Genomic DNA, 13,152 nt, shown 5'->3' with positions numbered 1-13,152 from the left:
ATTTTAAGAAAGAAGCAACTCTAGGTCTCTTAGCCTTTTCTTTCTTTGCCAGAAAGATCCTGATCTATAAGATGCCACTTGTAATGTAGGCATTCCTAGTTTGTCAAAAGAAAAATGTAAACAGTGATTTTTTAGCACAGACCAAAGTGTAACCTTGCTGAATTTTAGGCAAACAAAATATTTTACAAATCATATTAAAAACTTTATGATCTAATATTTTCATGGTTGGTAGTAATAAACAGATAGCTTTGGTAGGATGATTCAGCCAGTCTAAAGGTGCAGTGTGCCAGAGATATTCTATTCAAAGGAAAATATAAGCTACAGTTTATTTAGCATGTTAGATATTTTCTTTAGCAGTTACATTTGTTTTTCTGCTTTTTAAAAATTTGTCTTTTTACTTATTTTGTTTGCTTTTAGTATCTTTCTAACATAGAAAAATCATGTATAAAAACCCAAGACTTTAGATTGACAAACCAGAATGCTTATGGTTAAGGTAATAGAATGAAGAGGAAGACACAGCCATTCATCTAGATAATCTAGTATTGGAGATAGCTGAAGTAGATAATTCTTTCCCTTTAGTTGTTTTTGTTTGTTTGTTTTTTGTTTGTTTTTATTGTGTTCCTAGCTTGATTTATCTGAGCACTTGGCAACTTGCATCTCACACTGGTTGTTTTAAAGCAGCTATCAAAATTATATGAGGCAATTGAAAATAATGACTGGGATTTTTTGTTTTCTTTTGTTTGGGGGTTTTTCTGGGTCAATTTTGACGGGGAAGTATGTGCCAGCAGATATTTACATATACTTAGTATGCATAATGAAGATGTGGCATGTTAACTTATTTTAACATCTAGATTACATTTAGTGATTTGATCCAAAAGTATTTCCTTCTCAGTAAAAGAGAACTTGTGTTTGAATGTGGAATTTTGTGGGAGTTTTCTTTTCTAAATTAGGTTAATTTATTTTCAGATGATAATAGTAGTTATTATCATCAGTATTTTTATTATTTTCCTGACAAGTATAAAAAAAAGTCTCTTGCCTTTTCAGTTGCCTGGTTAGTTCTTTTGCTTTTCTATAATTCTTTATATTAGAGTCTCTCTATTAAAATAGCAGTGCAGTTTCTGTCTTCTGACTGAGCCTTAACTGATATAATACAGAGAGTATTAATGTCAGATACAAGGATTACTAAAAAAAAAAAAAAAAATTGCATCATAAAATATATTAAGAAGAGTTATCACCAACTAGCATTCGTTAGCAAATTAGAACTTTCTTTCCTGGAAAGACTAGTAGTCTCTAAAGAACTATGTTTATAGTGTCTTTTGGTTAGTGACAGCTTCAAATCTGTTTTGCTGTTTTTTTGTTTTTGTTTTTTGTTTTTTTGTTTTCTAGTTTGGGTTCATCAGTTGAGAGCTGTTATTTTCCACTGGCTGAACTACTGAAAAACAATGTGTGAGTAGTAGTATCGAGGAAGAAAAGAACTTTGCATTTTAAAACACATTTTCTGGTGGAGAAAGACTGGTTATTTTAAGATGTTTTGGTCTGGTACTTCCATCTCCACAAAACTATGTTGATAATTCATATAGATGGTTAACAATAACAATCCCACATACTGTAGATTGGCCAGGGTGTGTTTCTGTTTAAAGTTCTACTAACACACAAAAATCAAATAACAACAACAAAAAAAAAAAAAGGAAGGGAGAAAGAAAGGGAAGAAAAAGTGCACAGAATTAATACCAAGTTATTTGCAACTTTTTATAACTTTTTTAGAAAATAGATGATACTAACTTTTTACTTAGTTTATAAATATTTAAAGAGGTAGAAATGTTGCAAATATGGAATTTCCATTCTAATTTTAAACATTTACTAGATTTTTTTTTTAAGTTTATTTGTTTTGAGAGAGCAGGGTACAGAGGCAGAGAGAGGGAGAGAACCCCAAGCAGTCTCCACACTGTCAGCTCAGAGCCTGTCATGGGGCTCGATCCCACAAACTGTGAAATCATGACCTGAGCCAAAATCAAGAGTTGGACACCCAACCCACTGAGCTAACTAGGCACCCCTTTACTAGATTTTTAATGGTATTTTACTGTAGAACCATTATAAAAGAATATAGCAGAAGGATTTTTTTGTTTGTTTGTTTTATTATTTTAGAGAGAGAGAGTGCAACCTGGGAGAGAGGGGCAGAGGGAGAGAGAGAATCCCAATCAGGCTCCACTCTCAGATTGGAGCCGCACGCAGGACTCCATCCCACAGCCCTGGGACCATGACCTGAGCTGAAATCAAGAGTTGGATTCTCAACTGACTAACCACCCAGACGCGCCCAGATGGATGTTTTTAGAAAAATAACTTGTGTGTTCCTATAGTCTTTTCTTTACTCCTTCTTGATTATTTATGTAGCTTAATTTTGTTTTTGAGAACTAGAATTAGTTTTTAATAATTGGAAAAAATTAAGAACTGATTATTTATAGTTTCCTTAGAGAGGTTATTAAAAAAATTTTGAAATACAAAACAAAAAACCTGCGCAGCCTACATATACAAAATTGCAAAATATACGTATTGCAAAATTTTAATAATTGATATTCTGCTTTCCTTATCCAGTTTTCTACCAACACTACAATGCAGTATTTTCACTTTCCCTTCCTGCTCTATTTTAGAATTTATGACACTGAAATAACAGCACTTTCATTATTTATGCATACCTGTCTTGTATTTGTATCACCTTTTATCTGTATATTGACCAGATAAATGGATAACCAGACCGAGAAGAAAGCTGTGTTCTTCCACTTTAAATATCTTTGGGTTTTCTCTTTCTCCACCCTGAGTGATTCAGTATCATTTTTGTTCTGTAGAGTTTCGTTATCCTGACCTTAACGGTCTGTGAAACAAATAGAGCTTGCTGATGACTCTTCATAAAGAACCAGAGATTAATTTAAATAATATGTGATTTAATTATATTATTCGAAATGTCTCATTTTTTCCCTTATCCATTTGACATATTTGGACTTTTTTAATGTTTCCAACTCCCTTTTAAACTCCTTCAGTCATTTCAGTTAGTGTATGATAAAATGGCCATGGGAAATAGGGTGACCACCTCCCCACTTACATAGGACTGAGAGTTTCCAAGATGTGGAACTTTCAGTGTGAAACTGTGATCGTTCCAACCAATCTGGGAGGAGCTGGTTGGTCAACGGAAAAGAAGGGGAGAACGTTAAGAGAGGTAGACAGGCTGAATATTAAAAACTAAAGTCTGCAGGGGCGCCTGGGTGGCGCAGTCGGTTAAGCGTCCGACTTCAGCCAGGTCACGATCTCGCGGTCCGTGAGTTCGAGCCCCGCGTCAGGCTCTGGGCTGATGGCTCGGAGCCTGGAGCCTGTTTCCGATTCTGTGTCTCCCTCTCTCTCTGCCCCTCCCCCGTTCATGCTCTGTCTCTCTCTGTCCCAAAAATAAATAAAAAACGTTGGAAAAAAAAAAAAATTTAAAAAAAAAACTAAAGTCTGCATTTGTTGTTGATACTGATCCTATGTACCTTCAGCCACCATGTAGCTAAAATAGTTTTATGTTACTTTGTAAATTATAAAAGGATGAAGTTTTAGTGACCTCAATAAGAAGTTCTTGAATAAATCCTTTTCTCTGTTTCCACATTTACAGAATAGGGATAGCATACTTCCTCACAGGAAAGTCGTGAAAATCAGGGAGTTGGTTTAAAAAATATTTTAATTACTGTATTTCCAGATGTGCAAATGCACCATACGTTGTAATAGTTGAATAGGAAGACATTTCCAAAGTCTTCTCTCTTATTCCTTAAACTCTTCTTTCCCAACTAGGAGTGGTAAGCAGGTTTAAGGGCTAGTTTGAGGTTGAGATGATGTCCCTAGAAAGAGAACCTGAAGCAGAAGGCACTGCCAAAGCAGTGAATGTAGCATTTGAGAATTAGGAGTCTCTTCTATCTTCTATAGTGAAGTATCTGTCATCAGTGGTTCTTCTCCTCCTGAATATTAATGTATTAATATTTACTATGCTTCTCAGGGATGTATAAATAATGTATCGAGAAGGTACAGTGAAGCATAGAAAACTATGCTTTCTGATCTCAGAGAGCTTACATGGGGTCAGATAATCAATGTACAAAAATATAACTATTGTTTACAATATTGTTTGTTTAACTGTTACAGGCAATGATTCATGTGAATACCTTCTCTCAAGTGGCAGATTTCTTGGAGAGAAAGTTTGGCAACCTCACAGTTGCATGATGCATAAATACAAAATCAGGTAAGTTTTCTTACTTCGTTGTTTTTTTCTTTTCTCAGATAGGTCTTTTTTTTTTTTTTTTAATGTTTATTTATTTATTTATTTATTTATTTATTTATTTTTTTTTTTTTCAACGTTTTTTTATTTTTATTTTTGGGACAGAGAGAGACAGAGCATGAACGGGGGAGGGGCAGAGAGAGAGGGAGGCACAGAAGCGGAAACAGGCTCCAGGCTCTGAGCCATCAGCCCAGAGCCTGACGCGGGGCTCGAACTCACGGACCGCGAGATCGTGACCTGGCTGAAGTCGGACGCTTAACCGACTGCGCCACCCAGGCGCCCCTGTTTATTTATTTTTGAGAGAGAAAGAGCACATGCATGAGTGGAGGAGGGGCAAAGAGTGAGGGAGATACAGAATCTGAAGCGGGCTCCAGGCTCAAGGCTGTCAGTGCAGAGCCAGACATAGGGCTAAAACTCATGAACCATGAGGTCATGACCTGAGCTGAAATCAAGAGTCAGACGCTTAACTGACTGGGCCACCTGGCACCTCTCTAGGATAGGTTTTAATAACGAGTGGAGAAAGGTTGATGAAGCAAAGGAAATACTACATGGTACTTCTCTATATGATGGTAGAGAATTGCCAACAGAGTGTGGGGGTTGGGGTGAGCCCAAATGAAGATTCCTGCCAAAAGCATTAGGGGAAGAATTTTCTCCAAGCTTCTTTATCTCAGGTGAGAGATAATCAGGCCCAAGGCAATAAATAGCCCTTGAGAGAAGGACTCTAGCTTTAGGACCTGGATAGCTACCTTGTCGAGTTATTCTGAGATAATGGATATAAAGCACTTAACATACTTAGAGTACATATTAAACACTTAATAAACGGGGGCTGTGAGTATTGAGAGTTAGTTGATCATCCATGGGCTGGTTGATTAAACAAACCTAGCCACCTATTTCTAAAGCAACGTGAACTATATGTATAATAATCCTGCACTACTTCACAAACTGTGCTTTGAAATGCCAACATGCTGATTTTACTTATTGTAATTAATGTTTCTTTGTTGATTTCAGTGAAGCAAAGAACTGTCTTGTAGATAAACATATTGCATTTATTGGAGATTCCAGAATTCGTCAGTTGTTTTATTCTTTTGTAAAAATAATTAATCCCCAATTCAAAGAAGAAGGAAATAAGGTAAAACTTACCTATTTTCTTTATTGTTTTAGAAGTTAACCACCTGAATAGTTATAGGAGGAATGTGTCTTTTCATAATAACAAAAAGAGTGATAAAAGTTTTATTACTTTGGTTTTGGGAAAGGTGGAAGGAAAAAGGGACGATGGGGAATATCATAGAGAACATAATGAGGAACATCAGAAAAGTGGTGGCAACGGATTAGTAAACTTTTATTACCTGAAACTTCTAATTTTCAGAAATGATAAGTTCTTTCAATGGAAATTTTTTTGAGAATTCCTTACAACAAAAACTAAGAGCAAATATCCCTTATTCTTCTTTTCATATCTGCCATATTTCTTTTCAGTCTCTTTAAAATAATAATCTTGTAATCTTTTAGCATGTCTTATGTCTTGTTTCCACCACTTATCATAATTCATGGTATTATTATATAATCAATGTAAGTTTCATCATAATGGCAACATGTTATTGAATGGATATGATGTAATGTATAATTTTCTTTTTTCTTCTTGTACTTTTGTATTTTTTTTTACTTTTGCAATTTAAGAAAGGACATTCTCAATTACATCTTTGTGTGAAAACTTTGCTTTTTAAATTATTTCTGTAGATGGAATCCCTGCAATGCAAATATTAGGTTAAAGAATCCAGTTTAAAAAATATTGATTATATTGCTAAACTATTTTCATTTATACTCTTATTGGCAATGCCCATCAGGACATAATTTTCTGCAACTGTACTGGCACTGGGCAATTATGCTATATAATTAAAACAACAATGCAACAAATATCTGCTACTTTTATAGAAAATTTCTGATTTTATTTTTTAAAATTTATTTATTTATTTATTTTAACGTTTATTTATTTTTGAGACAGAGAGAGACAGAGCATGAACGGGGGAGGGGCAGAGAGAGAGGGAGACACAGAATCTGAAGCAGGCTCCCGGCTCTGAGCCATCAGCCCAGAGCCCGACGATGCGGGGCTTGAACTCACGGACAGTGAGATCGTGACCTGAGCTGAAGTCGGACGCTTAACCGACTGAGCCACTCAGGCGCCCCGAAAATTTCTGATTTTAAAAATATATCTTTGAAAACTAGCAAGAATGGATCTCTCTCTATATATATGTTAATTAATTTGTTGATTAGTTAATATTTTATGAATCATCATACCTTTCTTTTTATACATTTTTTAAGTGATCCAAAGTTCGAATCCCTGTCTTCAGCTGTGTATGATTGGGAGTGGGCAATAGCAAGGAGAGAAAAGTGAAATGCAAGAAAGTTCAGAATTTTAGGGGGAATAGCTCATGATTTTATGATGAAAATCTGCCTGTTCACCTCAACTTGCCCTGTGGTAAGGAGTTAAAAAATTAGGGACTTCACAGCTAAACATCTAGCCACATAGTAATGATAGTAGTGGGTGCTAAATTCCTTGGGAACTGTTCTTTGTGAGAAGAATCCATCAGCTATTACAAATTTTGTCCACTAGAAAAGGCTAGTATAGATTTTAAATCTGCATAATGGAAAATGATAAAGTCAATTTTTCATTTAATTTGGTATCTGTAAATGTATTTTTCATTGGTAATTATATACATAAAATTATATAGAAAATTGGAACTATTGAATTCTATGAGATTATCACAATTTAAGGTAAAAAAACTTAAGTGAACTTCTAAAAAGTAGAGAGATTTCTGACTTCAAAGAAACACTTTTAGTATTTCTAGGCACAGAATAGTGTGAATTTCTGAAAATTGGAATAATAGATTTGGCAACAATTAGTTGATAAAAACTATAATGGTTTAGTTTATAGCCCAAAGTGGGCATAATATGGTACATTGTTTCTGAGCCCTAGTTATAACACCTAGGTTTCCAATTTTCATTGTTTAGAGGTGCCCGGTTAACCCACAATTATCAAACCAGATACATTTAAGTGTATATGCATTCTAAAAAGAAACAAAGACAGTTTGTCGTAGACATTTACTGAGAAACTAGTTCAAATTGCTAGTGGAGCATTTGCCAAAATGTATTTTACTTAGTTCTCTTGTCTCTGAACACCTTGAAGACAGAGATTATATATTATCATTATTATTTTTTAAATACATGTCTTATGCCTCACCCAGTCTGGCACATTGTATAAGCTGATTATTATTATTATTATTATTATTGTTTTAGCCTCGTGTGGGTTAGTTTGGGTAGAAGTATTGAAGATAGTTCTTTGTTTGAATTTTTCTTTTCTGTGTTGAGGCAAAAATAATTTTATTTTATTTATTTATTTTTTTAAAGTTGATTCATTTTTGAAAGACAGAGAATGAGCAGGGGAAGGGCAAAAGGAGAGGGAGACACAAAATCTGAAGCAGGCTCCAGGCTCTGAGCTGTCAGCACAGAGCTGGATGCTGGACTCTAACCCACAAACCATGAGATTGTGACCCGAGCTGAAGTCGGAAGCTTAAACGACTGAGCCATCCAGGCGCCACAAGGCAAAAAGAACTTTAAAGAAGCTATAGAGCAGGACTTTTTTCAAATTCTATTTTGTAGGTTAGTTCTGTAGAAGCCGTGGTCAAATAAGTTTGGGCAGCACTAGATGTTATATCCCCTTTTCAATGATTTTAATTTAGGCTAGGATGTTAAAAACTTGGACGTCTTGCAGTAAAACAACAATGACAACAACAGCAAAACTGTGTTGCTTTCAGCTGGAGGGCAAACTAGATACTCTGGGGGCCCCTTCTACCTCAAACTAACTAGATCCTAGATTTAAAAAAAAAAACAAAAAACTTGTTGATGTGTTTCTAGACTTTGAGGAAATGGGACACACTCCCCCCAAAAGGAACAAACTATGATTCAAACCAGAGATGGGAACAATAATAGTAGGTACTCAGTAGGGGTTCAGGCTGACCTGAAGACAGATGCCAAAGGCTGCAGTAGAAAACTAAGCTTTGGGCCAGCATATTTCTCAGTAGTAATATTGGAAGCCAGAAGACACTAGAATAATAGCTTTAAACTTCTGACAGAAACTAATTTCAACCTCGAATTGTATTGTGTATCTAGCATACAATGTCTATTCTTGAAATTTAGAACATTTTCAGATAAACAAAAGTGATGAGGGTTTACTGCTAGATAGACTTACAGTAAAGGACTTTTTAAAGGGTAAACTTCAGGAAGAAAGGAAATAATTCAGAAAAAAATGATCTGAAATGTAAGAAGCAGTGGTTAAATAAAATCCTAAACAGGTAAATCTAAACAAACACTGTCTATATAAAATAATAATTCTTTCTTACATTTTACAAAAAGACTGTATTAAAGAACTAGCCAATAATAGCTTGTAAATCAGAGGGAGATGGTCAGTTTTCTAATGTCCTCTTTACTCTCTTACTTCAGAACTTAAGTTAAAGATGATAGTAAAATTTCAAGAGCAAAGAATAAAGGAATTAGGATGTGTGAATTCCAAACCAGAAGAACAAAAAAATTAAAACCAAACTCATCTAATGCCAAATATATGTGCCATACATACATACACATGCACACACACATATATGCTCACACACATACATTCATATGTATATATACAAAAATATATGTACATGTGAAAATCAGTGTTTATATATATTCCACATATATAAAAAAACCTATGTATGTGTGAGGGAGCTAGAAATCAAAAAGTAAAATGGTAGAAACATTTATAATCAAAATAAGGGTAGCAGTCTAAACTTGCCTACCAAACAGATTTTCAGATTGGTTTTTAAAAGAACTTTCTGCTGCTTCAAAATACATACCTAAAACAAAAGGATATGGAAGGTTGTAATTAAAAATGAGAAAAGATTTGTTAGACAAATACTTATTAAAGAAAGATAAGTCATATTAATGTGAGACAATAGATGGTAAGGCAAAAAGTATTATCAGGGATACAGATACGTTTTAATGACAAAAGTTTCAAATCACTAAGATTTTAAACTCATGCACATGAAATAAATTAACCTTAAAATGTATAAAGCAAAATTAACGTGATTACAGTGAGGAGTTGACAAATCCTTCATCAAAGTGAGAGAATTGCTCACTGCTCATGCATTTAATGATAGGACAAGCAAAATTACTAAGCATATCTGATTTTATGAACTTACAGCTCAATACTTAAAGAAGACACTAAAAAATAAAAGAATATATTTTTTCAAAGTATATGTGGAACCTTTTTTGACAACATGTTGGGCCATTAAGCAGGCCTTGACAATATCAGAGAATTGGTATCGTTCTGTCTCTATGAGATTAGTTCCTTTATATTCTAACTTAACCTGATAAAAATTCTAGATTCCTACAGTAAATATCCCTAATAGTGAAATGTTAGACACATTTATGTTAAACTCAATAAGAAGAAAAGGCTGCCCATTATTGCTGCTTCTGTTCAGCATTATATTAGAGGCCCTTAGCCAAGGAAAGGTAAAGATGTAAAGATTAGAAAGAGATAGACTCAGAATTTCATATGATACAATTATATACAAAGAAAACTCTGAAGAATCTATAGAAAATTACTAGATGTAATAAAAATTTCAACAAGATAGTTGATATTAAGATAAACATACAAAAATTAATTGTAACTCAATAAAGCTGTTAAAAGTGAATTGCATACTGCACTCCAGGAATATAGAGTTCAAAATACTTAAAATATACTGTATACAAAAGTAACAAAAACCATATAGTACATAGGAACAAGCCTCGCAAACGTGGATGATTTCTGTGTACAGAAAAAAAATTTTATGTAAACAATTTAAAATGATATAATTAAATGGAAAATATATACTATATAATATACTATATTTTGGAATGAGAAGAATCAATATTGTAAATATGTCAGTTATTCCTAAATTGATCTGTAGGTTCAATGTAATTCAAATAAAATCCTAACAGGATTTGTTGTGGGACTTTACCAGTTGATCCTAAATTTTATGTGGAAGGGCAGTGGACCAAGAATAACAACAACAGATCTGAAGAGCAAGGTGGAAAAGACTTATCTTCCAGTATCAGGACTGATTTTAACTGTGTTGTAATAAAGACAATGTGGTGTTGGTAGAGCTAAATCAAGAAACCAATCGAACAGGATATAGAACTTTAAAATAAATGCATGCATATACAAAGACTTAATAAATAACAGAGATGCCATTAAAGATCCCTGGAGAAAAGAAGGTCTATCTAATTAATGATCTGAGGCATCATTATGGTTATGGCTATACATATAGAAAAAAGTGAAATTGGAAGCCCTACCTCACACCATCAAGTAAAATCATTTCTAGATGAATTTAGACTTAAATGTGGAAGCCAAAACTTTTAAACCTTTAGGGAAAAAAAAATGCAGGGGAATATCTTCATTACTTCAAGTAAGAAAAAGTTTCTTACATAAGAAACAAAACATGCTAACCATAAAATAAAAGATGGATAAATTCACATGCCTTAAGATTAAGAGTATCTGTTCACCAAAAGATACCTGACAGAAAAAAGCTAAGCTACAAACTAGAAGATATTTATAATATACATCCAAGAGATGTAAGGAATCACAAATTAATTTAAAAAAAAAAAAAAGACAACCTAATAGAAAACAAAAGGGTAAAGGCATGGCCAGTCATTTCACAGAAAAGAAAACATAAATCCCAGCATGAATCTAAAAGATGTTTAACTTCATTGGTAATCAGGGAAATTCAAATTAAGACCATAGTGAAATACCATTTTATACCTACTTAAGTGACAGGAATTAAATTTGACAATGGCAAAAAAATATGAACTCTGACAAGATTTATTAAAGACTCTGTATCTGAAACTGTTGATGAAAATATAAATTATTAAAACGCTTCAGAAAATAACTTACATTATCATGTGAGGGTAAATATTTGTATGGCCTGTGAACCTGTAGGGAAACTCTTACTCGTGTAAGAGATATGCACAACAGGGTAACTGTCAGTGCTGTTTATAATCTAGATTTGGTGTGTTTTATCAACCGGCCTAGACTCTACAAAAATAATAAATATAATATTTGATATATATAAATATGATAAGTTCATTGATGTATGAAAGTTTTAAAAGGCCAGGAGATGTTCTAGATTTAAAGAGTAAAGAGACATGATAAAGAGATATGATTTTAATTGAATTCTAGATTAAAATAGAAGAGCTATAGAGAGGGGTGCCTGGGTGGCTCAGGGTCAAGTATCCCGACTTCGGCTCAAATCATGATCTCACAGTTCATGAGTTTGAGCCCCATGTCAGGCTCTGGGCTGACAGCTCAAAGTCTGGAGCCTACTTTGGATTCTGTGTCTCCCTCTCTCTCTGCCTTCCCCTGCTCATGCTCTCTCTCTCTCTCTCTCTCTCTCAAAAATAAACATTTAAAAAAATTTTTAAAAAAGAGCTATAGCGAGGAAAAAAGAAGAGAGTGGAAAATTTGAACATGGACTGTATATTAGATTAATATTTTATCAATGTCAGATTTCTTAGGTGGGATTATAGTATTGAGGTTATGTAAAAGAATATCCATGTTCTTAGGAAATACATGCTGATGTTTTTAAGGGTGAAATGTTATGTCTGCACTTTACTTTTTTTTTTTTTTCCAATATATGAAATTTATTGTCAAATTGGTTTCCATACAACACCCAGTGCTCATCCTGCACTTTACTTTTATATGGTTCAGTAAAAGGAAAACAATGTATATGTCTATGCAGAGAGAGACAAGAAGCTGGTGGAGGAAATGTTAACAATTCATAAAGGGTATTTGGGGTGCTCATTATAATTTTGTCAATTTTGCTCTAAGTTTGACATTTTTCTTTTCTTTTTTTTTAAGTTTGACACATCTCAAAATTAAAAGTGGGAGAGAAAGCCAGTAACACTAAACAATATATCATTAAAGGATGCATATACATGTGACAAAACTATATAATAAAAAAGAAAGCAAAATACAAACAAAATTCAAAGTAGTGAAAGGTCCACATAGGTCATTCAGTGTGTTGGTAGTGCTCTGATTTCTGCGATGGACTCATGAGTGCTTATTTATTTTTACTGTGCTTTGTGACTTACATATGAGACATATTCTTTTGTGTATATCCAAGGAAAAGAAGAGAGACGTTAAATTGAATTACCTGAGCTATGCAATAGCTATGGGATAGTAGAAGGAAAACACTTGTGTGATTTGGTCTGACCCAGTAATTCCGAGACTTATTTGACCAAGGAAACTCTTCATAGAACACACCTGAAAGTACAGTTGCTCTCAGAGTCCTTTTGGGAAATGATGCTTGAATTTTAAAAGTTAGCATGCTGATAAAAGTAAGCTTTATTTCACAGAGATATAAGTATAAATACTGTTTGTCTGGTTAAATTAATGAAGACATTTCAACCTTGGTTTTAGGAAGAATTACCTTTTTTATTTGACCACTTCTATCCCCCACCCCACCCTAGAGTTTTATGGAATGCTTGGTTACTAGAAGTTGTCTCCAAACTTTGATTTTTTTATTCAACTGGACCATTTATACAGTCTTTGAAACGAAACCCAAAATAACCTAGAGCCGTATATGTGCACTCCTGTTCAGACAAGACTGATACTGGTGTATTGTTGAGAACAGACTAGATGTTGCTGCAGCAACAAACCACTCTACAATCTTAACAAAACAGAAGTTTATTTCTCACTTAGAGCTACATGTTGTGGGTGGGTTGGCAAGAGGTTTTACTCTATGCAGTCATTTGGAGATCCCTCCTTGTTGGAATTTATACCACCT

General features: G+C 33.9%; 1 protein-coding gene across 11 annotated transcripts in view; it reads left to right on the top strand.

The window, feature by feature from the left end:
* Positions 1–13,152, top strand: part of CASD1 (CAS1 domain containing 1) — a 68,956-nt gene that overhangs the window by 4,439 nt on the left and 51,365 nt on the right. For all 11 annotated transcript variants that reach the window (XR_009260460.1, XR_009260459.1, XR_009260462.1 and 8 more), the window contains exons 2-3: positions 4,162–4,258; positions 5,303–5,423. Coding sequence is in view for 6 of the 11 variants with exons in the window: in XM_058725069.1 (XP_058581052.1) it covers positions 4,162–4,258; positions 5,303–5,423 (218 nt within the window). In the remaining 5 variants the exon portion in view is untranslated. The remainder of the gene's footprint in view (positions 1–4,161; positions 4,259–5,302; positions 5,424–13,152) is intronic.

This window comes from Neofelis nebulosa, chromosome 4 (genome assembly GCF_028018385.1).
Source record: "Neofelis nebulosa isolate mNeoNeb1 chromosome 4, mNeoNeb1.pri, whole genome shotgun sequence".
Classification (NCBI taxonomy): domain Eukaryota; kingdom Metazoa; phylum Chordata; class Mammalia; order Carnivora; family Felidae; genus Neofelis; species Neofelis nebulosa.
This window is presented reverse-complemented; position numbering and strand designations above follow the sequence as displayed.